The following is a 26,892-nucleotide window of genomic DNA, read 5'->3' on the forward strand; positions in this document are numbered from 1 at the left end:
CAAGCTCTTGAAAGAGCGAAGGTTTGCAGTGTTGAGGAAAGAGGCCAGTTGAGTACAAATTACTCTCAGTTGACTCAAGGATACACTGAAGTTTATCTTTGAAGATGTGATTGGCCTTATTAATTCACTGGCTGGTTCTAATCAAAGTACTCAAAAATTGGTAATGACAAGTGAGAAATTATGTGTAGAAATATAGATACAACAAAGCTACTTTGGACCCCATTTCAGTTCTGGGTTAGTCTTCACATTCTTGCTGATCAAAAATAGGTCCTAGAAAAACTGATCAGCTGCTAAGCATTGCTGATTTTTTTAAATATATTTTTTAAAGTTTATTTATTTAGGGCCACCTGGGTGGCTCAGTTGGTTAAGCGGCCGACTTCGGCTCAGGTCATGATCTCGCACTCTGTGAGTTTGAGCCCCGCGTTGGGCTCTGTGCTGACAGCTCTGAGCCTGGAGCCTGTTTCAGATTCTGTGTCTCCCTCTCTCTGACCCTCCCCTGTTCATGCTCTGTCTCTCTCTGTCTCAAAAATAGATAAACAAAAAAAAATTAAAAAAAAATAAAGTTTATTTATTTATTTTTGAGACAGAGAGAGAGCATGTATGTGCACATAAATGGGGGAACGGCAGAGAGAGGGAGAGAGAAAGAATGCCAAGCAGGCCTCACACTGTCAGCACAAGAGCCTGACATGGGGCTCAAACTCAGAACCATGAGATCATTACCTGAGCTGAAATCAAGAGTTGGATGCTTAACCAACTGAGCCACACGGGTGCCCTCTATTTTTATATTTTTAAGTGAACTGCTGATCCAAAGGGGTCAAGAATTCTTTGGATGCCACCAAGCTCATAAATGTGTGACATGCTGAACAAACACCATTTTGCTCACTTTGCCAGGTGCAAAGTCTCACTAACTACTCACTAGTACATCCATTAAATTTGTGCACCTCTTGCCACTGGGCTTGGCCTCCATGTTAACTTAGGTCCTAAACCAGAAATAAATAAGGACCAAAATCAGCACCTGACTCGGAATGGATTAAATACTGCTACTAGTTCTCCTGACTTTGTGCCCTCATTGCTGAGAAATAGTTTATAGCCACTCACTTTGACGAAGTTCAATTGTCTTAAGGCTCCATTAAGGTCAAGGACACCAGTTAGCCTCCATTTAATAAAGGTTAGACTGTAACCCACCAATTTTCCATTACTTACTTCATTCAACAGGAGATGTAGCAGAATAATGACTGCTATTTCTGGGGGTGGGGGAAGGCCCAGCAATCTGTATTTATGTTTTGTTTTGTTTTGTTTTGCTCTTTCTAGGTTTATTCATGTGTTTATTTAAGTAGGCTCTATGCCCAACATGCAGCTTGAACTGACAACTCCAAGATGGAGTCACATGCTCTTCCATCTGAGCCAGCCAGGCACCCCAGCAATCTGTTTTTCTGATAGGTTGTTGTTTTGCTTTTGGTTTGGTTTTGGTTCTGGTTCTGGTTCTGGTTTTGGTTCTTGTTCTGGTTCTGGTTTTGGTTTTGGTTTTGGTTTGAAACCCCCCAAGTAGCCGAGGAGTTAAAGTAGGATCTAGAGTAGTATCTGTCTCCTGAAAAGGGGAGGTATGGAAGCACCACGTACTATAGCCACATTTCTATGCTTCCATTGTCTTCCCTTCACTAACCATCCTTTCCACTTCATGGAAGCAGTCTGAAAAAAAATTTTAGTAGGGAAGAAAGTGATTTTAGCAGGGAAGAAAGTGGAGTAGGTAGGCCCCAGCCACACCAGCAATCTAAGCAAAGTGAAGCTCCTACATGGACTGTCCTCATGCAAATTATCAGAATAAGAATGCATTTTTGCTGATTATTTTCCTTCGTGTGAATGTTTTCACAGAGATACTATGGAAAGTGTTTTTCTTTGGGGTGGGGGGGTGGGAATCAGATATTCAAGGTTTCCCTTCAAGAATATTGCATCCCCATTTTTAGCATTCTAATTTCAGAATAGTGATTTTTCTGAGAATAATTAATAATTATCTCCTAGGAATTGAATTATATTTTCTCCCTATACCCCATTCTTTGTTTTATATCCCGGTCACATGAGTGGTTTGATGTTGACACTGTCTTCTATTCATGTTAGCCACTTATGTCCATTGACCTAAGCTCATTGACCCTTTAACCAAGTGATTGTTCCATCTTTGATTGTATATTCCTCTTTATTTCAATTTAAAGACACATGTGACCAGCCTGTCCTTTTCAGCATCATCTCTTAGTGATTTGCCTTTGGACTCATTTTCAGGTCTTAGATAAGTGATGCCTAGTCTTACTCATGTAAAGTGACAGACACGTCTGCCTGGTCCTTCCTGTGGTTCCCTCTCTTGACCTTCCTATATCTAGCTTGTCCACAGAGTTTTCGTAATCTCACAAAGAATTCCTACTGTATACCACAGTTCTGTGGGAAATCATAGGGGAAGAATCAAGTCTTTGAAATCAAATAGAATTTCTAATTTAGTTATATACCATTTTAATGTTGCATGTTACCCAACATCTCTTTCCTAAAGTCTCCTCATCTCTAAAGACGAAGTCCATAATGTTGATCTAATGTGGTAGTTTGGAAGGTAAATTAGCTCATTTCATTATACCAGATGAAAATAAATAACAACCTCAATCTGCCTCTGGGTTGGAGTCATCTCTCTTCTCCTCTCTTCTTTGCTCCTTTTCTCTCTCTCTCTGCCTTTCCTCCATGCCCTATGCAATACAGTGAAGACACAACCCTCAAACAACTCTTGGACTAGTATTAGAGACAGCAGTGTAAATCCATAACTTTAATCTACTTTGTAGATGCCATAAAGAAAAAAGAAGTGACTGTCAAAGCTCAGCATTCTCTCCCTACCAGCTGGGCAGGATCTCCTCTCCAAAAGATAAAGACCAGGATGAATCTACTTAGGGGCTGCTGCTGAGTGTGTCTTCAATAAAAAAAAAATTTGACTATGTATGAATCGTGTATTGGTCTTGCATAAGAAACTGCTCAATTTCTCACTCCCAGCTTGAGTGTCCTCTAAGTATTTCATGACTTCAATGTTGTTCTACTGTTTACCACCTAACCTTTTACTATATGGTTGTTGGTCTCCTTCAGTGAACATGCTTCACTCTGCACCTCATGCCAATAAAGATCTCTCTACTGGCTATAAATATTACCTTTTCGGTGAATATAATCCTATAACCCAAGGTGAGTATAAAGGAAGAACATATAGTTTTAGTATGTAAAATTATCCTTTTATATATTCTTATATTCAGGCTCTTGGAGATGTAATCAAAAGAAGTTGGTTAACTCCTTATATTACTTTATATAAGAAAGATAGCATGCAATCTTATTTTGATTTTTGATCAAAATATAAAGTTCTTCTCAACATTGACAACAGAAAGAGAGTTGAAATTTATCTCATGTGCAAAGCTAATCTGGATAATTAAGAATAATCCTTTCCCTTTTTTCCCCTTAATAACAGAGTTTATTCCCAGTGTTAGCCAAAGAGTTGTTTCATTTTTCAATTTAATAGCTTTAAAGATGCAGTCCTTGGCAGTGATTAAGACATATTCAGAAAGAGTTCCATTAGGTTTGTTTTTGCAGTCTGGAATGTAAGCTTCTCACCAAATCCCAAATAAGTGATGTCAGGACCTCAGCTTGCTTAGGTTTCCCTACATTTCATCCCGGAAAAGGTGAGCTTTTTTAGATCTCCTGGGTCATAACTCAGGGATCACACCATCTCCTTTTCTCAGACAATAAGCAGGGATAAAGCATTTTATAGATGTGATTGGTGTCTTAGTTTCCCTTAGAGGGAAAGTGCTTTTAATTTTCAGTAGAATAAATATGCCCTGAGCAGAGATTTTATTCTGATTATTTATGATTAATAGCATATCTCACACTCAGGATTACAAAATGATGAAAAGCAAGCTTGATTCATTTAGGAAAGCCAGCAAAATAGGATGTCATTTTTCCAAATTATAATAATTTTCCAAGCACTTTCATAGAGACTGTATTATTTGGCTCCCACTGCACCATGGTGAGGTAGGCAGGGCAAGAATTATTATTCTAAACTGTAGATGAACCAACTGTGGTTCCCCAGAAATGAGGCAGTTTTCCCTAGGTAGCATGTCACTTACAGGTGGACCTCAAACTTACCTTTTTAACTTTGAATGTTCTACTTTTCCCCACCACCTATAGTATGCATACCTGTAAACCTCCATATTTGTTTATTATGTTATTCAACTTAGTCTTTACAAGATAACCATCGAATAATCTAAACTCAACTATAGTTCTTTTTTCCTAGATTTATCTTACCCCAAATTAGTTTATCTGTTTATAAACCAGCAAAATTAACTAGAAAAACTAACAAAAAAGTACTATAATTATATATTCACACCCATAAATAATGTTTAGCTAATTATCTGGACATCTTGTGATTCAATCAAGTTGACATTAAATTAACCATCACAGATGTGGAGTCAGTGACTCCATCTAAATGATGTGGCGAAAGGAGCAAGAAAGGAAGCTACAGATGAGAGCCTACCATGATGACAACTATGTTTAAAATGTTTATTAAGAAATAACTTTTGGAGCTCCTGGGTGGCACAGTTGGTTAAGCTTCCCACTCTTGACCTCAGCTCAGATCATGATCTCATGGTATGTGATTTCAAGCCCCATATTGAGCTCTGTGCTTGATAGTCCAAAGCCTGCTTGAGATTCTCTTTCCCTTTCTCTCTCTGCCCCTCCCCTGCTTATGTGTTCTCTCTCTCTCTCTCTCTCTCTCTCTCTCTCTCAAAATAAATAAGTAAACTTTAAATATAATTTTAAAAGAGAAAAAGAAAGAAATAACAATTTTTATAAATCACAGAATTCAGTGTCATGAATTGCCCTAAACCAAAGCAGATGCTAATCAGAATTGGTAAGATTGGTGACAAGGAGGTCCCCTAGTGTTTGGGGCTGTTTCCAAGAAATAAATCAACCAAAGTAACGTATTACATGGCTGTAGCATGTAGAAGTTCTCAGACCTAGTGTGGTTACAAGCACCTGAGGAGCTTGTCAAAATTTCAGTTTAGGGTGCCTTCTTTCCAGTAGTTCTGATCAACTTGGTGGGCGCGAAGGATATGCATTTTAATTCTCTAGGTCATTCTGGTAGAGGTGATGTGAACACCACACTTTAAGAATTTCTATTATCTAGAGCTTTCAAATTCATACAAACAGAAAGTACAGTGATGGTTGCCAACGGCTGGGGGGAGAAGGGTGGGGAGTTCACTTTTAAAGGGTACAAAGTTTCAGTTGGGAAGATGAAAAATTCTAGAGATGGAAAACAGTGACGGTTGTATAATAATGTGAATGTGCTTAATGCCAGTGAACTGTATACTTAAAAATGGTTAAATGGTAAACAATGTTATGTATGTTATCACAATACAGAGGAAAAACAAGAATTTTGAAGACAAATGATTATTATTTAACAATATTGTTGTGTTTTTCCTTTCTTCCTAAGTGTTGATAAAGAATATAGGTATGTACAGTTTAAAATATCATAGGTTGTGCTCAGTTATGGATTAATATTGTATAGTAATTCATCATTGCTTTATAACAGAGAAAAAATAATGAAGTAAATAAAAATCTATAGCACTTAAGTGTTGCTTTATTAAGGGAAAACAGATTTCTTGTATATTCATAGTCTGGCCAAATTAATGGGAGTATTAGAACTAACCCCTCCATCTGCATTCTAATGATTGCTCCTCCCATGCTTCTCTAATGTGGATTCGTCAGATTTTGCCTCACCTTGTATTTGCAATAAACTTGTGTAGTGATGCTCATGCTCTTTTCAGGATAGGGTGTGGGCCAATGTGGGGAAGAGCCTGAACTGCATTATTGCCATGGTGGATAAACTGATTGAAAGAGATGGTGGCAGTGAAGGCGGGTGGCGATGGCAGCCAAGATGGAGAAGAGGACCCTTCTCTAGTGGACTCCATCATAACTCGTCCAAGGGGTAAGGAGTCATTTTTTCCCAATCACTGACTGAGTAAACAAAATGAGAAAGTCATGATAAAATGAGATAGAAAAAGAAGAGTCAATAGAGCCTTTGATGAAAGTGCTGATAGCGTGCTTTTCCACTGCTCTGGCTTAGATGATAGAAGGCTATTTATCAAATTGCATCTCAGTTGTGTTTTCAGAACTGCTAGCAATGCTCACTTGTTTTCTTTTGCTACATAAAAACCTCCTTGAAAGAACAGTGTTTTCTTTTAAAGACTCTGACATAGTTTAATCTATTTTGACACATTCCTCCAAATTTTTATTAGGAAGCAAAACAAGCATCTGCTCTTAAAACTCCGAGAAACTTCTAGGGACATCAGGACACAGTATCTCATAATGGTTCCTGAAAAGAATGCAGTATGAAAAAATACTTTTTGCCTTAAGTCTAGGTTTTCATGGATACATGTATACACACATGCTTACACATGCATACACGTCTAGGTGTATATATCTGTGTATACACACAGCACATACATAGATACTTTCAAAAGTATGACTTATTACAACTTTGACTAGCAAATATGATAATCAAAAATTTAATTATGGTTGTGTCCCTATACACGGCTTTTATATCAAAATTTTTTTTGTTAATTTGATTAATTTTGACAAAAGGGCCAGGTTGCCCCAGCCCTTTTGGTATCTTAAGTATCTGGAGAGGATAAACAGTATTGCCCTGCTGTCTTCCTCTGAAATCCACATTTCCTTTTCAAGAAAATGAGTCATTAGAAAATATGGATACTTATAAAATTAAATTTATGTTTTTCCCAATTTGTTTTCCTGATTTTTCATTACTCACATTTTCATCAGGAGTTTAATTATATGAAACATCAATCTTTCATCACTTGATTAACAGTAGAACCATTTCTAAATTATGTTTGTAAACTGTGGCTTTCTAAAGTTTTCTTACTGTCGATGGTCTTCATCCTCAGTAGAAGATTCACACAAGGGAAAGTTTATGCCAATGTTCTTTATGTTCATACCTACTTGTTTTAACTATATATGGGGATTTTATTTCTTAAATAATATCAGTTTTATTAGTTAATGGATCTAATATCAGTTAGATTCATGTCAGTTCCATAACTTTTACATGAATCAAAATGAAAGCATGTCATAACTTATGTCATAAAGATGTAGTATACTTCCATTTTCTTTAATTGAACATTTATTGACTATCAACTGTAAGCCAGACACAATACTGTGCTCCAGAAAATGAGGTGAGAAGTATAATCCATTTTAGTGACTTTTCCTGTCCATTGATGGGTTTCAAGGCATAATATTTTTGTTAATTTTTTTTTATTTTTTTAATATTTTTTTATTTTTGAGAGAGACAGAGAACATGATCAGGGGAAGGGGTAGAGAGAGGGAGACACAGAATCTGAGGTAGGCTCCAGGCTCTGGGCTGTCAGCACAGAGCCTGATGTGGGGTCCGAACTCACAAACCATGAGATCGTGACCTGAGTCCAAGTTGGATGCTTAACCGACTGAGCCACCCAGATGCCCCTAGGCATAATACTTTTTTTTACTAGAAATAAAATGTGGGATACTGAATTCTGCCACATGTATTTTGATGTTCCCTGAAACATCTCATTGATAAGAACAGAGTGCTAAATTATTTGAAACTATATATATATATATATATATATATATATATATATGATCCATATCTTGTATTTTATCAGAAAATTATATCTGTGTGATCAAAATTACATTTTCAGAAGTAAAAATATTTGGCAGATAAATATTTGGTAAGACTAGATGAATCACTTTCATTTGAATGTGAAGTATTCTTTGGGTATAATCTAACACCAGATAGAAGTTGCCCTCAATGTAGAACTCACAACTTGATTGGCTCTGTGAAAGGTTAGAGTCAAATTACAACATAGTGCCCTCTAAATTATTTTATCTTTAACTTATTATCCATATTTATTTCATCCATACTTTTTTATGTTATAAACATTTTAGGAAATAAGATACTTTAAATGTGTAAAATAAAATATATACTTTAGTCTGATAATGATTTAATACAGTATCATCAAATAATTTCAAAGTTAAAGATTTTGTTTACATTTAACATGTTACACAATTGCAAATACAGTGCATGTTTTGCAGAGGATAGTGCTACATAAAAAAAGATGCTTAACATGTATAAATAGATGCCTTACAGATAAATCTGTGCTCAAGTTTACTTAAAATACTTATGAATGTACTGCATAGTTGGACTGTGATTGATTAGCCCAATCAATTATGTAATAATATTGCTTTATTATATAATAATAATAATATATTAATAAAATACTTCTTGTTGTCATTATAGTCTTCCTGTTAAGGTAGGAAAAAAGCATTTTTAGTTTCTACCCTGGCTTTTGTCACATAAAGCAATGCAATAGAGAAATTAATGGTGGTTTTTTGAACTAATATAAAGCAAACAACCTAAAGTCATGCATTTACCTACACTACCCTCAAAATTATTTCACATACAGATATTTGAGACACACATTCACTAATTATATGTACCCCCAATTTATATGTAGTTTTAAATTTTATTAGAAAAATAATAAATTAGAAAATTTGCAAAGAACAACAAATAGGATTATGTATAATTTCTATTTTATTTCAATCAGACATAAACATTTGGAACATATCCTATGTTTACACACACACACACACACACACACACACACACACAGTAAGCAAACTGGAGTACGCATTGTAAATACAGAGGCACTTCTTGATATCCTGCTTATTATTATATCATGAATATTTCTTGAGAAACATTTCTAAAAATGTGATTATGACACTAAACTAATTCATCAAAAGAGAAACCACTATTTTAGAAATTTAATCATTATTATATTAACACATAAAGCATCTTTGAACATTTAAGTTTTCAACTACATCTTCTACATTTCCCCCTAAGTTACATTGCTGGAAGTGGAATTATTTTATAAGGAAGAGTTATCCCTTCTGTCCCATGTATTCATTTATACAATTCTATTTATATCAGTGTGGACTCATGAATGCTTATTTTATCATTTAGCTTATAATCTAATAATATTATAATATTTATTTCAGGCTCAAACTTGTCTGGAGTTAGCCGTTAGGAGTTCTTTCAGGTTGGTTTCAGTGGCCTTCTGACATGTTCTTCTGTGCACAGACTAGTTCTTCCCTTGTTTTCTTTCATACTGACTCTCTTACTTTCCCTTACTCACTCACTCCCCTACCCTCTGGCACCATGAGGTATTCTAGGTTCATTTGTATTTTCCCTGCCCCAGCCTTAGGTTCAGCCATTTTCCAGGGAACTCTGGTTTCTTCTATTAGAAAATGGCATGTAGAAACCAAATGTGTGTGGGTAGGTATCTCTTTAGCAACAGAAACTCTCACCAGCAGTATCTACAAGCACCTTTTAACTACAGCCTTCCCTGATCTCATGCTACATTGGGTGAAAAACATCATATTGTAATTTGCAATTTATTATAACTGTATTTGTAACTTATTGTAATTTATCTAGTTATTAGTGATGTTTGACATCATATAGCTTAATTCTGTACTTCAAACTATTATTTTTTGTAGTAAAATCCATTTCTTCAACAGCCCCAGTTTTATCCCCAGCTCCTCACTGGGGTGGAAAAACCATTTCATTCTTTTCTTTTTATGATTAATAAATGAATTGATTCAGTAAATGATTGCGTCATCCAGAATTTACTGAAATGTGTGATGTCGTAAATACTGTTAGGCATTTGTTACCACATCATTTATTATTGTTCTGGGTTTTTTTTCTTTCTATATTACATTCTGCATATATTTTTCATCAATTTCTGGAATTTTTCTTCTGTTCATATGTTTTTGACTATTGTGTTTTATATTCAGATATATTTTGAAATCTCATAGGGTAAGTTAACCCTATGACATATTTCCCTCTCTTCATCACCATCTTTTATTTTTACATTTTAGCTGAAACTCATGTTTGTTTTGCTGGTGTGTGTATATGTATATATGTATATGTATACACATCATGATGTACATGATGTACATATATGTATATGTACATATACATCATGATACATATGTACATATACATATATACATATCATGTATACATATCATGATGTATATGTACATATACATATATACATATCAAGTTTAAACAGATGGTCCTCTGATTTGTTGCTACCTTTTCCCATTTTTTAAATGTTTATAACCTGCAGATATTGTTTCAAGTTGTGCATTTTTCTTTTGCAGTGTATTTATTTAATAATGTTTTAAATCTGGAGGTTTAAAGGGTTTTTGTTTATTTTAGATCCAGGATTTTACAATATATCTTACTTCATAAATTTCTTTTCAGAGCTAATATAAATAGTGTTGAGAGAACTAAAACATTCTCTACTATTCTGAACATGAATAATGGAATACCTTTCCAAACCTACATGGCTTATATATATTCATAGCTTTTCTTAATGAACAAGATTTTTGTGTACTTCCCTACATTTTAACATGCTTATTTTTTAATTTTATTTATTTATTTTTAGAGAGACAGAGACAGCGTGAGTGGGGAGGTGACAGAGAGAGAGAGAGGGAGAGAGAGAGAATCCCAAGCAATCTCCCACTGTGGGGCTTGAACTCACAAAACTGTGAGATCATGACCTGAGGCAAAACCAAGAGTTGGATGCTTAACCGACTGAGCCACCCAGGCGCCCCAACTTAAACATACTGTAAGCATCTACAAGCATCCACTGTATGCATGGGATCACATGCCTTTAATTTTGTAACAGTTTGAAGACTCACAGATAAAATCAGTGAATATTAGAATCTTGGATTTTAATGTGCCCTTAAAGATTATGTAATTAAACCTCCTAAATTGTGTTAAGAAGCTTACGCATAGCATCTCTGCCAGTTTTCACGTAGCCTGTGGTACCCATCTCCACTGATAGAAAACCATTTTTTATTTTCTAGAATGGCATACTCCAGATGTTGATCTAAATATGTTCCCTTTAATTTTACCCACCGGCCCAGGTCTAATTCTGTATAACAAAAAGAACAAATCTCCTTTCCTTTTTCCACATTATAGTCTAACTTACCTGAAAACAACCCTCATGTCCTTTTTGAATTGCCACTCCTTGGTCATTTTTCAAAGGAATAGCATCCAACACAGAGTAACACAGGAGGACCACTTTCCTACTTTCAGATACTATTTTTCTATTAATGATATCTAAGTTCACATTAACTGTTTTGACAGCTGCATTTTACTACTGCGTCCAATGCTATCCAAAAACCTCGGTAAATTTGACGTATCCTTCAGGCTTTCAAGATTCAAGTAGTTTTTAAGCACCACTGTGTGCTAGACATTATGAAATACTAGGGGCACAAGGAGATTAAGACACGGTCTATCTCAATTCTCCTGAAGAGACAGATGTGCAAACCCATGACTGCAGGATGCTGCACTTTTGAATATACTCTAATAAAGACCTATTTCTCTCATCCATCATATCTACTGTCCAACTCAGGTTTATTTTATTCACATTTCACAACTATTTTCTGTTCATTCACACAAGTAAAAGATAAAAATGATGGCAAGACAGAAATAAATACAGACCCTTGAGGCACATCACTAAATGTGTGTGTGTGTGTGTGTGTGTGTGTGTGTGTGTGTGTGTATGCATTGAAGTACACTTATTAATCACAACTGGTTAGGGATGTGTGTTCAAGCAGCGATATATTCTCCCATTCGTGTTGTTGCATGCCTGCATTTCTCTGTCTTCCACAAGGTTACCATGAAATGTCCTGTGAAAGGCCACTCTATGTCTCTGAAAACTTTTTTCTAATATGCCCAGCTGTAAGTCCTGTCAAAAAGGAGATGAAGTTCCTATGATGTGACTTTTCTCATCAAGACCATGCTGGCTTCATGTCATCACTGCTTCCTCATACAAAGGAGGTAAACGTCCATGCAGACCACAGAATTAGTCTACATGCTACCGATTACAGTTTTACACTCACTGATACACATGTCCTTTCCTGCTTCCTAATTTTCTTTTAGCTTACAAGGTGCATTTCACATTTCCTACTGGGATCTGAGAATTCACTTTTTCTCCAGGCCTTTTACTTCATCTTTGCCTGCCTCCAGTTAACCCAATTGTTTGGTAACTACCAAGAATTTGTCAGTAATTTATCACTAATTATCAATGGCTTCCTAACGCCAAAGATTAGTCATCTGAAAAAATGTACCACAACCTCCAAAGAGGGACAAATCTAAGGTTTTAGCAAATCACTTTTTTTAGCAAACCTCTTTCATATGTGTGTGTGTGTGTATACTTAAATGCTTATTCATTTATTTTGAGAGAGAGAGAGAGAGAGAGAGAGAGAGAGAGTGTGTGTGTGTGTGTGTGTGTGTGTGTGTGTGTCTGAGAGGGGGAAGGGCAGAGAGAATGGGAGACAGAGGATCCAAAGTGAGTTCTGAGCTGACAGCAGGGCTCATACCCATGAACCATGAGATCATGATCTGAGCTGAAGTAGGATGCTTAACCGAATGAGCCACCCAGGTGCCCCTCTTTCCTATATTTTATCTTTGGTTGGCCAGAGTAGTTGTCTGCCTAATAAATTTGAAATACTTAAGGATTAGAACCATTAATTAATTAACACAATTATACATAAAATAGTTCATGTCATTAAGTTTATGGAAGAGACACACTAAATTTGTGTTAGCTGGAAAATAAAGAAGATACTTTCATTAATTCAATATATATGTGTTGAGCATCTACCCTGTGTCATGCTGTCATAACCCTGCTCTTACAGTATCTTGGGTGAGCAAATAGCATTTAAAAGAAGATACACAGAGGGGCACCTGGGTGGCTCAGTCAGTTAAGCATCTGATTTCAGCTCAGGTCATGATCTCACCATTCATGGGTTCAAATCCCACGTCAGGCTCTGTGCTGACAGCTTGGAGCCTGGAGCCTGCTTCGGACTCTGTGTCTCCCTCTCTCTCTGCCCCTCCCCTGCTCACACTCTCTGTCTCTGTCTCTGTCTCTGTCTCTGTCTCTCTCTCTCAAAAATAAATAAAATAATGCAAAAAGTTAAAAATGAATAAAAATAAAAGAAGATACACAGAGATTTTCCAAGGATAGAATATACAAGATAAAAGACTTAGAAGAGGAAATATGCATTTAAGAGTCATTACCAGGTAGATAGATCAAATTAAATAAAGTGTGAACACAAGGAAGAGAAAAATATTAAGGAAATCCATACTACAGAGGTGTGGGTCATAGAGATTGCCTTCACCTGAGGAATAGGAAGCACAAGTGGGTAAAAATCACATGCAACTTGGGTACCAAACAAAGGTATCAAGAGAGAAAATAATCACATTACCTTGTTAAACCTTCTTTCATTCATATTTATGTGACAAGCACTTGCTAAGCCTTTACATTCTTGCCTCCGCCTTACAATAAGCTTGTAGGGGAGGTTCTATTTTTACCCCATTTTATAGATGAAGAACTTAAGCAATACTTAAAAGATCACAGAACTGGTAGGTATCTGAGCAAGGATACAAATCCAGGCAAAATGATTCCTGATTGAATTTGTCAAAAAGAATCTGAGTCCTCAGAATAACTGTTGGCAAGAAATCCTTAGATCTTAAGAGCAGTTCTGCATATGGGCTTACTTTATGGTTAGATATCAGCCATATCTAATACTTGTTTGCTGAAATTTTTCCTGATCTTTCAAAGCCCTAAATTCCAAGACCCACACTTGCCACTTCATAATGCTTTGTCATTTTCTTCCACCTCATCTTACCTCATCCTTCATAATCTAGTCACACTGGACTCTTTTGAGACCTTACTTTGTACTTTTCACTGCTAGGCCTTCAAAGGTTTGCCCATATCTTTTCCACAATCTCAAACTTCACATCCTCTGAGGAACCTTCTCTGGTCCTTCAGGCCAGAGCTGGTTTTATGAGCATGGGATCATTGCAAGTGCACAGGGTCACCAACACAGCAGAGCCATCTGCTCTGGGTTTAATGCTCTGTAGTCACCATCTTGCCTTCTTAAAAATTTATCTTTGTGTTTTAAATAAAGTCCAATAGGGCAATGGAAGCCATGCCTGGAACTTTGAGATTTGATTCACCTACAGTTGTGCCTCCCATGTTCTCCAATGCCTGCCCAGTTCCCTCATCCTTCTCCTAACCCAGTGACCTCTTTCTGACCCCATTATCACCTACCAAGGGGCCTGGGTGCAGGTGTGGAGATAGTTAGGGTCAGGATGGATACCTTTGAGACTCTGCATACATGTGTCACCATGCCGAAGGGAGTATGACATAAAAGAGTAAGTAAAATCTCAACCATGACAGGTTGAGAAAGATACCACTGAGGAAGAAAGGAGGAAGGTTGTTTTCTCTCTTTGAACAGGGGTCTCTCACATTTTAATTTTTTCATTGAATTCTGCAAATTATGCAGCCATACTTTCTTTTTTTTCAATATGAAATTTATTGCCAAATTTGTCTCCATACAACACCCAGTGCTCATCCCAACAGTTGCCCTCCTCAATGCCTATCACCCACTTTCCCCTCTCTCCCACCCCCCCATCAACCCTCAGTTTGTTCTCAGTTTTTAAGAGTCTCTTATGTTTTGGCTCCCTCCCTCTCTAACCTCTTTTTTTTTTCCTTCCCCTCCCCCATGGTCTTCTGGTAAGTTTCTCATGATCCACATATGAGTGAAAACATATGGTATCTGTCTTTCTCTGCAGCCATACTTTCTACAAGGGCTTCAAGTACAAAGGCCCTCAGCTGTCATATAGGGTAACATGAATGAGTCAAATGAATCGGATGGTTGGACACTGGGACAAACTAGGAAGTATATATCCTAAAAAGAGGGCCACCACTCAGATCCAGCCAATCCTTCCCACAAAGGAATCTGAACCTACAGTTACCATATCTTCTGATTTTTCAAGTAAATCTGAATTTTTATATGAAACATTAAAATTCTTTAAAGGTCAATATTTGACTTGGAAGAATTGTTAAAATATGAGGAAGGCCAAATAAAATACCTTTGAGGGCCAAATACGACTGGCCCATGGGCCACTATTTTGCAGCCTCTGAATCTCTGGTTTATTGAGATGCTGTTTTAAATGTCATCTCCTCTACTAGACTTGGCTCTGTGAGAAAATATGCCAAGTATTTGTGATTTGCTCTTGAATCTCCAGAGCCTAACATAATTCTTGGAAAGTCATAGAGGCCAATATTATGAAATAAAAGCCTGGTCACCTTGATCTATAACTGCTACCTGACAAGAAATGCTTAGGCAGGTAAATTTTATATTATTAAGTGAATATCATCAACATGTGTGCGTGTTTATGCGTACATACATGAAAATCACTATATTATCAGAACTTATACTCAACATTAGATAATTATTTCAGTGGATTTATAATATGAAGCATGTATTTTATTTTGTAAAGTGCAAGGATACAAGCACAAAGCATCATTTTCATCAAAGGGCTTAAATGTTAATATTCATGAATTTCATGAATTTCTACACATAAATGATTAGTATTACATTGGGAAAGAAGCATCAATGAATCAGGCTTTTAAAAACTCTTAAGTTAACAGGTAAAAATGGCTTTTAAAATACACTTACTAGCTAAAAAAACAGTAAAAATAATTAAAATATACCACAGATATTTGTATTATAAAATTAGGATTTCAATAATAATTGTACATTATGAAATTTTCAAATACCCTATCAGAAAACTAATGTGTCCCTTAAAAATTGTGCAATGAATTACAGTGTAACAAAACAACATTTGACTCAGCTCCAAGATTCTTGGCAAGTTCTCAATTTACTTATTTGGCTATAACCTTTGACAGATAACTTACATTTTTTGGACCTTACTTTGTGGGTAAAATAAAGGTCATCTGCCAAGTTTTGAAGGTCTCTGCCAGTTCTAATGTATGAGAATAAAGGTGCTACATTATTTAAAGTGATTTTTTTTTCTTTCATTCATTCAACATATTTTAAGTGAGTACCTACTATGTTCCAGGCACTATTCTAGACAATGAAGATACAACAATAAGCGAAACAGGCAAAACATCTGCCCTCCCATATGTTTGTACCAGAGAGACATTAAAACATAATAAATAAAGGTATTACACAAGATATTAATGGTGGCAAATGATGTGGAAAAATATGAAGCAAATAAGAGGGTTTTGGAATATTGTTAGAGGGCAGAATTGAAGTTTAAGGGGAGTGGCCAATGGCTTTATTGAGAAGTTGATGTTAGAACAGAGACACAAGGAGAAAAAGATAGAGCCATGTGGACATCTAGGGGAAGGATATATTGGACACAGAAAACAACTACTACAAAAGACTTGAGACAGTAGTGGCCCTGCCATGATCAGAAAACAGCAAAAATGCCAGTTTGGTTTGAACAGAGAAAGAGGAGGGAAGAAAGTAGAAGATGAATTTATACAGGTAACTTAGAGAAAGGATCATGTAAGGCCTTTGTATTGACTTTGACTTTTACTCTGAGAAAAATAAGAGCAATCAGAGAGTTTTTGAGCCAGGGCTTAACCTAATATGACACAGATTTTAACACCTAGGCTGTTATGTTGAGATTAGACTATAGATGGGAAAGATAGAAACAGGTATAGATAAGTTGGAAGGCTAATGTAATTATATAGGTGAGACATGTTAGTGGCTTGGATCAAGAAGAAGGTGGCAGTGGAGATGATGAAAAGTGGTTGGACTCTGTAGTTATTTTGAAGGTAGTGTTGACAGGCTTTTCTGATGGTTTGGGTGAGAGAATGAAAGAAAAGGAGGAGTTGAGAATGATTCAACATTTTTAGCACAAGCAGCTGGAAAGATGGGGTGGTCCTGTACTGGTTGGGGAAGACTGGGTAGAACAGGGTTTGTGGTGAATAGGAGCTTGTTTGCAAAATTCCAGTTTACATGGACATATCAAGTATGCAGTTAGATATAAGAATCTGGGTTCAAGAGAGAGTTTCAGGTTAAAGATATAAATTTGTATAAAAAGTACATTTATCATGATGAGCACTGAGTGAATCACTATATGGTATACCCGAAATTAGTATAACACTGTATGTTAACTATACTAGAATTAAAATTTTAAAAATTAATAAAAAAGGTATAAATATAGTAATTGTCAACACATAAATGATACTTAAAACCATGGAACTGAAAAATGTCAACAAAGGGTTGAGTGTTCAGAGGAAAGGAAGCTAATGTGCAGATTACCCTGGGGATGTTCCCATGTGAATGGGTCAAAAAGAAGTGGATGAACCAGCAACAGAGTGGGATAAGGAATGGCCAGTAAGGTGGGAGGATACCAGGAGAGTATGATATCCTGATATCCTGGGTGAGAAACCCCAGGAGAGAGTTTTCAGCATGCCTAATGCTGCCAAAGGTCAAGTGGAATGAGGACTAAGTGACTTTGGATTTATCAGCATAGAAGTCACTGGTGACAGTGATGACAATTCACTAGAGTGGATAAGGAGTAAATGCAAGTGGAGTGGTTAAAAGGAAGAGAAAGAAAAGGAACTGGAGACAGCATGTATAGACAACTTTTTGAGAAGTGTCATCATGAAAGGAAGAAGAGAAAGAGGGTGGGAGCTGTAGAAGGAAGTAGGGTCAAGACGGGGTTGTTTTTTTAAAGATGGGAACACAACGGCATGTGTATGTGCTGATGGGAATCTCTAGTAACAAAGGAAATATTGATGATGTAGGGGAAAGGGGAGAGAATTTCTTGAGTGATACTTCTAAGTAAGGGATAGGAGATGAGATCTGGTGTACAGATAGAGGAGCTGGTTGGTCTTAGCTGGGGAACAAACAGTTCATCCTCAGAAATAGGAGAGAAGGAAGAGCATAAGCAACAAATGTTAGTAGCAGGCAGACAATGGGTGACATATAAAAATTACTTTATGATTGTATTAATTTTTTAAAATCGTAGCTAACATCTTGGGGTTTCTTAGTATGTGCTGGAAACTTAAAAATATTGCCTGTATTATTTAATTCTTGTAACATGCATAGGAATAGTTCTACATATTTAATAAATGAAAAAGTAGAAAGGTGAATTACTTGTCACTATCAAGCCCAGTCCAGTGGCTGAGCCTGGCTTCCGTCCCCAGTGGTCTCAGTTGAGAGCCTGCTCTCCTGACCACTATGCTTCACTGCTTCTATTCTTTCCAGGAAAAAGCATTAGTGATATTGAGAGATAACTTTTTGAAAATCAATCCTGTAGATATCCCTTAAAGCTTTACAATGGAATGGTACCTTAGGCAGAAATTAAGAATTACCGTATATTAAAAAATTGCACATACTTAAAATTACTTAAATTTATCATAAATCTGGTGATGCTCACATCCAAAACAAAACTGAGATAGATAAAGACTCATATTTCCCATGTGGGAACCTTGGGGCATATGATTATTGAATGGAATGGCTTGAGAGTAGTATTGTTTACATTATGTTTGGTTACTTGCCTACTTTCTCTGCACTTATGAGTTAAATCTATTTACATGAGACTTTGTTACTTTGTAAAGGAATTTTTAAAAATGGTGCACTATATTCCAATGGCTTTGGAGTTTACTAGAAAGCTCCTACAGTACCTGGTTCACTTCAGGATAGAAATGCCTCTCCTTTTCCCTTCTCTGGATCATTCTTCAGTCAACTCAATATCTACTCCTTTTTTCTCAGTCTTAGATACTACACAAAATTTAAATTACAGGAGCTATCTGGTGCAGATGTATTGGTGACTTCAGGTTGCTCAGTAATCTATGACCTATACAGCTTATTCTGAAATGTTCAGCATATTTGTAGGCCAGAGTCCTGAGGTTACAGGTGTTTTTAAGGCCAAAAGGCAAAATAAGCCCAATGGATATGAGACTCTTCCAGGCTCATCACAACCCCCAATTCAAAACTTTCGTGCTACAACAAATACAGAGCTTGTTTGATTAATGGATTTAGGTCCTGGAAACTGTCTTAGCAGAATTTACTTAAGGCTTTCAACTCTGTGCTACAAAATGAGAAATTTAACCAGGATATCGGTTGATGCATTTCCTTCGCTATTTTTCTAAGAGCAAGATTGGAGAGTTTTATGACACTGTGTTCTCAGGCTGGCAGGATTTAAACAAACAAAGTTCCCTTGACACAAGAAAAGGTTGCCTTTGTTCTTCTAGCAGCTTGTTTCAAGTTGAGCAGTACACTCATTTCTAATACATCTGGAAGGTGCCAAGATCAGTTGCTTCCCTTGGATCATAGTTCAGTGGACACTATGATGATCACGTTTTAAGATTCGTGTCTGTCCTTTGTGTGAATCCCCCTGGGGCCGTTAGACTGCTCAGAAGACATAGACTGCTCTCTGTGCAACTTTTCCCCCAGGGTTACCATAAACCCTGTTTCCATTTGCCCTGCCTGATACCCATTATTTCTAGATTTGGTCTTACTTCTTAGCTTTTGGCTCTCTGCTCACATACTCTGTACCTTCCTGTTTCCCTCCCCACCCCTACTTACCTCTCTCCTATCCCAGCTATGATGACTGCCCACTAAGCTTTTTATTGTTTTTCCCTTCCTCCCATGGCTTCAGGCTCAACATTTATTTCCACTGTACTCTTGCCTTGTCCAAGTCTGTCAGTAATGTCAGCCCCTCCTCTCCTCCCTTCCAATCCCTGCATGGCAACTTCAATCAGTTTATGGCATCTGTCTATGGGACTTGACATCCTCAAACCATTCACTTCTCCCAGACTGTTCCTACAAAGCTTTGCTTTATGAGTGTTCCATTCAGCTTCCCTGAACTCCTTCCGTACAAGACTTCCTTCAAATGTTCAGCAAATAACACAACCATGAATGAATATGATCTCCCCAAAGATGAACTGCATTGCCTCTAAACTCTTAATTCTTCTAAACTTGTTTTGTCACGGTCCCAATTTTTATAGCACTTATCCAATCCCTTATATGGTAGATAATACTTTGCACCGCTTACTTTTCCTTGTAGGGGTCATGAGTTATAAGTGTCACCCATAGGACCTCACATCCAAAAGGTTCTACCTGTCTAACAAATGACTGTGTTTCTCATGATGGCAGTTGAAGAAAGGAGGGAAAGTGATAAAAGGAAGGCAGGTTAGCATTTGTTAAAATGATATAAATACAGATTGATTTTTTGGTTCCTGGACCAAGAGATAGATGATAAAGATGGACAAGGGCTTAGGAAGGCTCAGGGCACATTCTGAGTGGCTGAGGAAGGCATTCTAGGCAACCAGGCCTTAGCGGGTGCTTTTCTTCTCCGGATTATTCAGCCATTATCTGATTGGGCTATATCCTGGGGTATGTCCAGATATTTGGAGGCTTCATGTGGGCTGGTGTCCAGGATCTATTACCAACATTGGCCCCATGTATTATACAAAGGAGTTTAGCTATAAAGTGTCTGGAGGGGAAGCCTTTGGTTGACCCCTCCAAGCTATGATGTTCCCATTGTAGCATTGTGCCTGAAAGAAGGCCTTCACTCAGAGGAGCACATAGGTAGCTATATCTGGGGTGAGGTAGGACACAGGTCCATCAAAAGCCATAAAGACTCTGAGCAGAGATTGTGAAGTCTCCCACCCTCACCTCCAACTACAAACCCATTGTGGATCCTGTGCTCCCTGAGTTTGAGCATAGTATAAAAGCCCTGTTGGCTAGGAGTTTGGTCTCTGTTCTCACAACCTTGGGGATTTTATCACCCTCCTTAGAGGCTATTCTAATTGCTTAGCTTCACAGTTCATCATCTTCTTAACTGAGGTGAATCCTAAAAGCTGGGATCATTTCTTCTCTTATCTCTTTGCATAAAGTTTAATGGGCATGCAATCTTTTAGCTTTTCTTTTCCTCTATGTCTGAAAAGTTGTGATAACAAAAATAACAATGGCAACAAGCTTGTGTGAAGTTAATTATTTTAAATGAGCAAAGAAAACCAAGTACCTGAGAAGAAAATGACTCAGAAATTGGAAAGAAAGCATTATGCTCTGCTACAGTTGGTAGCTATTTGGCTCTTTTATTTTCCTCCTGAGTAACATAAGAGCCATTGAGCTCAGAGGACGTGAACATCCTGTACAGGAAATAGATGGCGTATGGAGGAGGTGAGGGGGGCACCTCGCAGTCGTTCTTTGAATCCTTCACTGAGCGTCACTTGAATATGTTATAGAAGCAAGGAAAGGGCTGGAAAACAGGCTCTGCTTGGATGGCTTCCAGCACACTTCACAAAGCTCAGGAAAAGCTCGGCTAAACCACATGCATTTTATGTTTTCCTGAGGAAAGACTCTGCTTGTTGGTCACAGGGTTAAGGAGTTTCAGCAAGTTTTTATAGAGACACTAAAACATTCTCTTTATATTTTCCTCTGTCACTGAAAGGAGCCCAGGGGATAGAATCGAGGATGTGGGCACTTAAGTGCCTGCTGAGCCGGTTAGCTCCCAGAGAGGAGTTGGTGCCGTGACTATAGAGTGGTGAGCCCCTAGCTTCCTAGCTTCTTGGGTGTATCGTGTGTGTGTGTGTGTGTGTGTGTGTGTGTGTGTGTGTGTGTGTTGTGTTGTGTTGTATAAAATCTTAGTTGAAATTTGAAGAAATTAAACTCAGAAAAGTGGATTGTGCATTTCAGGACTTCTGATTTTGACTAGATAGTGCAGAATGAACATCATCTTCATCGCTGACAGAACATGGCTTTCTCATGAGAACAAAGTGAGCACCATGCAAATTGTGAAGTAAGGAGAGGCAGGAAGGTGAGGGGAAGTGACAGTTATCTGAAGACGGTCAAGACCTGTAGCTTCTTCCTTTTCCCAAAAATATTTTCGAAGAGAAAACTAAAGCATTTGCTGTTCCTTTGTGAAAATGATTTGGAATGCTCATTGGAGCAAAAAGGCCATTTGTGAACTGACTCCAGCCTTTCTTTCGCCTGTCATACACCATTGTGTTTATTTGAGAACCTGAGATTTACGGTGAGTGAATATTAACAGGGACCAAAACCTTTAGTCATTGCAATTTGCATTTGCCAGTGCAGTTTTTCCTTTATCTGGTGAACTTAAATTGTTTCTTTTCCAGAAAACAAAATAGAATTTTAGCTTTCTCATTCATGCTTTTCTATTGGAAACTGGCTACTGTAATCTTTAAAACATGCTACCTTCCTCACAAACTTGCATTTTTCTTATTTATAATTAATGTTTTATTATACTGTCATTTTCTTTAAATTTTAGCTAAAAACGTATATATAATTATAGTAAATGGAGACTATTGTTAACATGCTCCTAGGTTTAGAATATCAGTGTATTTTTTTCCATGTTTTCAGTTTAATTCTATTAAGACTAGAAATCAGACTCCCTTTTGTTAGTATATGATTGCAATTTATGAGTAAGAATCAACTGGTTAAGTAAGTGTGAGGATAGGTTTAGAAGCGAGAAAGGAAATGATGAAGAAATTTGCAAAGAAAGATCTTCAAGAAAAACAAAGAACTATATTTAAATTTTAGCTGTCACTTAATGTCTTTCAAGAGAAGTAAGTGTATACCCTTAAGTTAATTTTCCATTTTCTAATGAGGAAGAGCATATCACACCCTTGACCAAGTCATTGACCACTTGGCACAAGATAGTATGATACAAGGTGCCTAAACCAATACGCACACTATGTATAAAGCAGTATAAATCAGGGGCTTGAATGGAATAGTGACACAGTAGTTCTGCTTCAGCCTAATAAGGCAGCGCCACCTACTGCACACAAGCTTTATTTTGTGTTTGAGATTCTTCAGTAGAAGCTGATCTCTAGGACTTAAGCACAAAACAAAATCATTTTGCCACCTGTTATCTTTTAAGATGGAAATCTACATCGGTTTATTGAAATATTTGTCTTCCTAGTGTATATATGTATGTTATCTGTCTAAACATTCGTATTGAGAATAATAAGAGGGCGGGAGAGAATGGGAGATAAAGAATGTAAATATAAAAAAATAGGACTAAGGAGCATCCCTTTTTGATATCTACTGATGTATCTTTTATTCTGAAAATAAGTCTGATGCCCATTCACACGCCCTTTTACATGTAATAATGACATAAAAATCACTATTAGCCAATGCTTTTTTAAAATGAACCATTGTTCGTATTTCACCCAAGGCTGCCCACAGGTGAGTCCTTCATTGAATGATTACAGATTTAATAAGCCTTCGTTGGATTTCCCTTCTCTAGTGTTTTTTTATTCCTATCATAACACTTAATTCTACAATATTTTTGAATAATAACTCATAATGTTCCTAATGTATTTTGCATTATAGCTTCACATAAGCATTTACATTAAGTATTAACAAGAGCACAGCTTTTTATTAAGTGGAGGTCACTAATTATTCTTTCAAGCATTTTAGTTTATTTCATCTAGTTTATTACAACACAACATAAAATAACTGACAGTAGATATGGTACAATGGTGATTACGATTCTTTTTATCATTCCCTGTAACTCTTCCAAGGTCTTAACTGGTTATTGACCACTTACATCATTCACGGTGAAGTTTACACTTTTTTGCTAAGAAGATCATAGCAATTCAGATCCTGATTTATAATGAATTTTTCAGCATATATACATTTCTATTAGATATCATTGTCATGCTACTATTTATTTATATGTTAATGGAATGTCATGCAATCTGGAATGTATAGTGTTTGACATTTATCAGGGCCTTGATTTCCAAATAAACTAAAATATAATATAACTCATTTCTATATCATGTGCCAATGTCATACTTATAGAATTGAAACATGTTTGGTATCTAGACATACAAAAAGCACAGTTGGTTTCAGTTTTGTATCCTGATTTGAAAAAAACCTATTTGAATTGTCAAAAACTTGATTTTTTCATTCTTGTCTATATCTTTAAAAACGTTTGGCCTATTTATTATAACTATACTCAGTCAATTAAAACGATTGAATTTTAGATTCTATGCTAGGCTCAGTGATTAAAATATAAGTTCCTTACTGTAGTGAGCTCCCTTTCTTGTAGAGCAAACAGTGTGTGGATAATTCTAGAACATTAAAAACAAGGAACTGTGGGAATAAAAAAAAAGGAATTAATCTCTACCCAAACTTCAGTAAATGGGGAGGGGGGGATCCATACTTCCTAGAAGACAAAAATCCTAAATTAAGTCTGCAGAGAAGATAAAGTATTTATCAGGGAGACAGGTAGAGGGAGTGTGTTCCAGGACTGGAGTTAGGATTTGCACACACACTAAAATGAAAGAGCATGGCAGGTTTGGAAAAATTGGGAACATTGTTCAGTTCACCTGGGACTCACGACTGCGAGTGAGGATGTTCTGAGAGGTGAGACTGGACAAGTAGCAGAGATCAGATAATGCAGGGTCTTTTATGCTTTTGGACTTTATTCTGAATTCTTTAGTGTTTTTAAAATGTTTAAAGTAGGCAGTGAGGGAGTGAGGGATGGGATGGAATTGAAACTGATTAGAAAGTCCCCTCCAGTGACACTGTTGAAAAGCGTTCAAATAGGATGTGATCAGAGGGAGAGGGAAGTGACTGATCCAGAGAAGATTGAGAAATGATGAAGGCAGAGGGCAAGGGGTAAGTGAATGTCTGGTGGGTTATTACAGTGGTAGAACTATTCAATGTCCCAACAAATGTGAAAACTATAGAAGAAGAAGTCCAGGAAAATTTGTTTCCAGCATAGAAAGAGTCTGATGGCCTCATCCACTAGGATCCAGGCAGTACAGACTGGAGGTGAGTAGGGTGGAGAGGAGTTATACTGTAAATATATTCAATACACCCAGCAGAGAGATCCAACATGTGGCTTGTTATTGACATCTGGATTTCAGAGGAGAGATTTGTATCAGAGTTCTTCTAATCATTGTGAATCCTTAATGATATGTGTGACTTGACTGTAGAATAGTAAATTGGTTCTATTCTCCAAGACCTTCACCTATCCTGCTGTTCTTACACCCCCTTCCTCCCCACAGAGGACTGGTATGAACAATTGTATCCCCTCATCCTTACCCTGAAGGACTGCATGGGAGAAGTGGTGAACCGAGCCAAGCAGTCCTTGACATTCGTGCTCCTTCAGGAACTTGCATACAGCTTGCCCCAGTGCTTGATGCTGACTCTAAGAAGGGACATCGTCTTCAGCCAAGCGGTAGATGCCTCTTTTTGTTGTGAGCACAGTGCAATGCTGGGTGGCTAAATGTTATCCTTGGTGACAGAAGAGGTCTTCTTTTGGTAGTTTCATTTTTAAAGAGATTCTTTACTTAAATTTTTGGTATGAGGTTTTCTTGTTCATAATAAACACGAACTGAATGGAAACAGCTTATGAGATCTTAAGTATTTATTTCTGCAAAGAGAAGGCCAAGTCTCTGAATTGTACATTCTGTTTCATGGCGCAGACAGTCCGTGAAGAACAGGTTGCCCATCCTGTCATGGTATTACTCCCTGGGGTCTCCACACAGTACAGGCTGGAAGGAAAGGGGTGGCTGCCTTCCACAGCAGGTGGCAGCTGGGGCTGGCAAAAGGGATCTGTTTGCAACCTCCCTTTTATTTATACAGCTCCCTAAGGAATCCCAGGACAAGGCCTCATAGTGATCTTTTTGTTTGGTTTGCTTATAAAATAAGTTTGCAGGGAAGTAATGCTTAAAGGCAGGGTTTGGCAGGACCACTTTCTTTGCCTACCCCCAGCCCTGTCTCATGACACCAAGGCTGGTCTCCATCACAATAGCTGTCCTGGGGGCCTTTCTTCTCCCTTCCGCCTCCACACCTACAACTGAGTTTTATAGACATTCATATGGAGGAAAGGAGACAGAAGCCTCTCTTTCTAAACATTCCAGGCAAAGGGAATATTTTAACCCAACTGTCCGTGTCTTCCACTATTTCATGGATGTTTCACATACTTGAAAATTTTTAATTAAATCTGTGATGCCTCAAAAATCTTAAATATTTTTCAATTAAAGTTTGCTGACCCAAATGTCTTCAATGACTTTTTTTTTAGCTTGCTGGATTGGTTTGTGGTTTTATCATCAAATTACATACAAGTTTGCATGACCCTGGCTTCCTGCAGCAGCTTCACACAGTGGGGTTGATAGTGCAATATGAAGGACTGCTAAGTACATACAGTGAGTATTGCTTTGGTACATGTTAAAATCGTATTCTTATTCATAAGGATAGTTGATCCATAGATTCTGCAGTAAAACTTAAAAATGAGAAATAAACATTTATGACATCAGGCATTACAGAAATAATGTAACTTTCTGTTCTGTGCATTCATTCACCTTGTAACTGTACTCTTATCCTCATTATGTTTTGAAAATGGAATTATAGATTATTTCATAGTGGAGTCCTGAACAACCATCTGGCTTTTTTAATATAAAAGGCTCTTTGCCAACAGAGTTTCAAGGACTGGATTTTTAAAGTCCCAACTCTCTAATGTCTGGAACTGCACTATTCAATACATAGCCTGGTGTGGCTATTGAGCACTTGAAACGTGTCTAGTCCAAATCAATATGTACTAGACAGGCACACCAGATTTCCAAGACTAGTAAAAACTAGTTTTATATTAATAATTAATAATTTTATATTGATTTATAACTAAATGATACATTGGGTATATTGGGTTAGAGTAAAATATATTATTAATATTAATTTCACCTTTGTAAATCTTACTCTTTTAAAAACGTGACCCCCAGGAAATTTAAAATTATATATGTGGCCTGCATTATATTTGAATTGGATAGTGTTGATCTGGACTCTAACTCAATTTCCTCCTTCTTAGGCTTTCTTTGTTAGTGTGCTGAGAAATAAAACTAGTATGAGCCTGGGTCAGTAGTCTAAAATTCAAACATCTCTATTATTTCTAGA

The 26,892-nt window shown here is 37.0% G+C and overlaps 1 protein-coding gene across 1 annotated transcript in view; it reads left to right on the forward strand.

Annotated features, from left to right (window-relative positions):
- INPP4B (inositol polyphosphate-4-phosphatase type II B) overlaps nt 1-26,892 on the forward strand; it is a 758,464-nt gene that overhangs the window by 649,634 nt on the left and 81,938 nt on the right. The window contains 4 exon segments of the mRNA XM_019420351.2: nt 5,835-5,921; nt 5,923-5,995; nt 25,008-25,180; nt 26,027-26,150. Of these exon segments, the coding sequence (XP_019275896.2) occupies nt 5,835-5,921; nt 5,923-5,995; nt 25,008-25,180; nt 26,027-26,150 (457 nt within the window).

This window comes from Panthera pardus, unplaced genomic scaffold, assembly GCF_024362965.1.
Source record: "Panthera pardus isolate Hobbes unplaced genomic scaffold, ASM2436296v1 HiC_scaffold_13, whole genome shotgun sequence".
Lineage (NCBI taxonomy): Eukaryota > Metazoa > Chordata > Mammalia > Carnivora > Felidae > Panthera > Panthera pardus.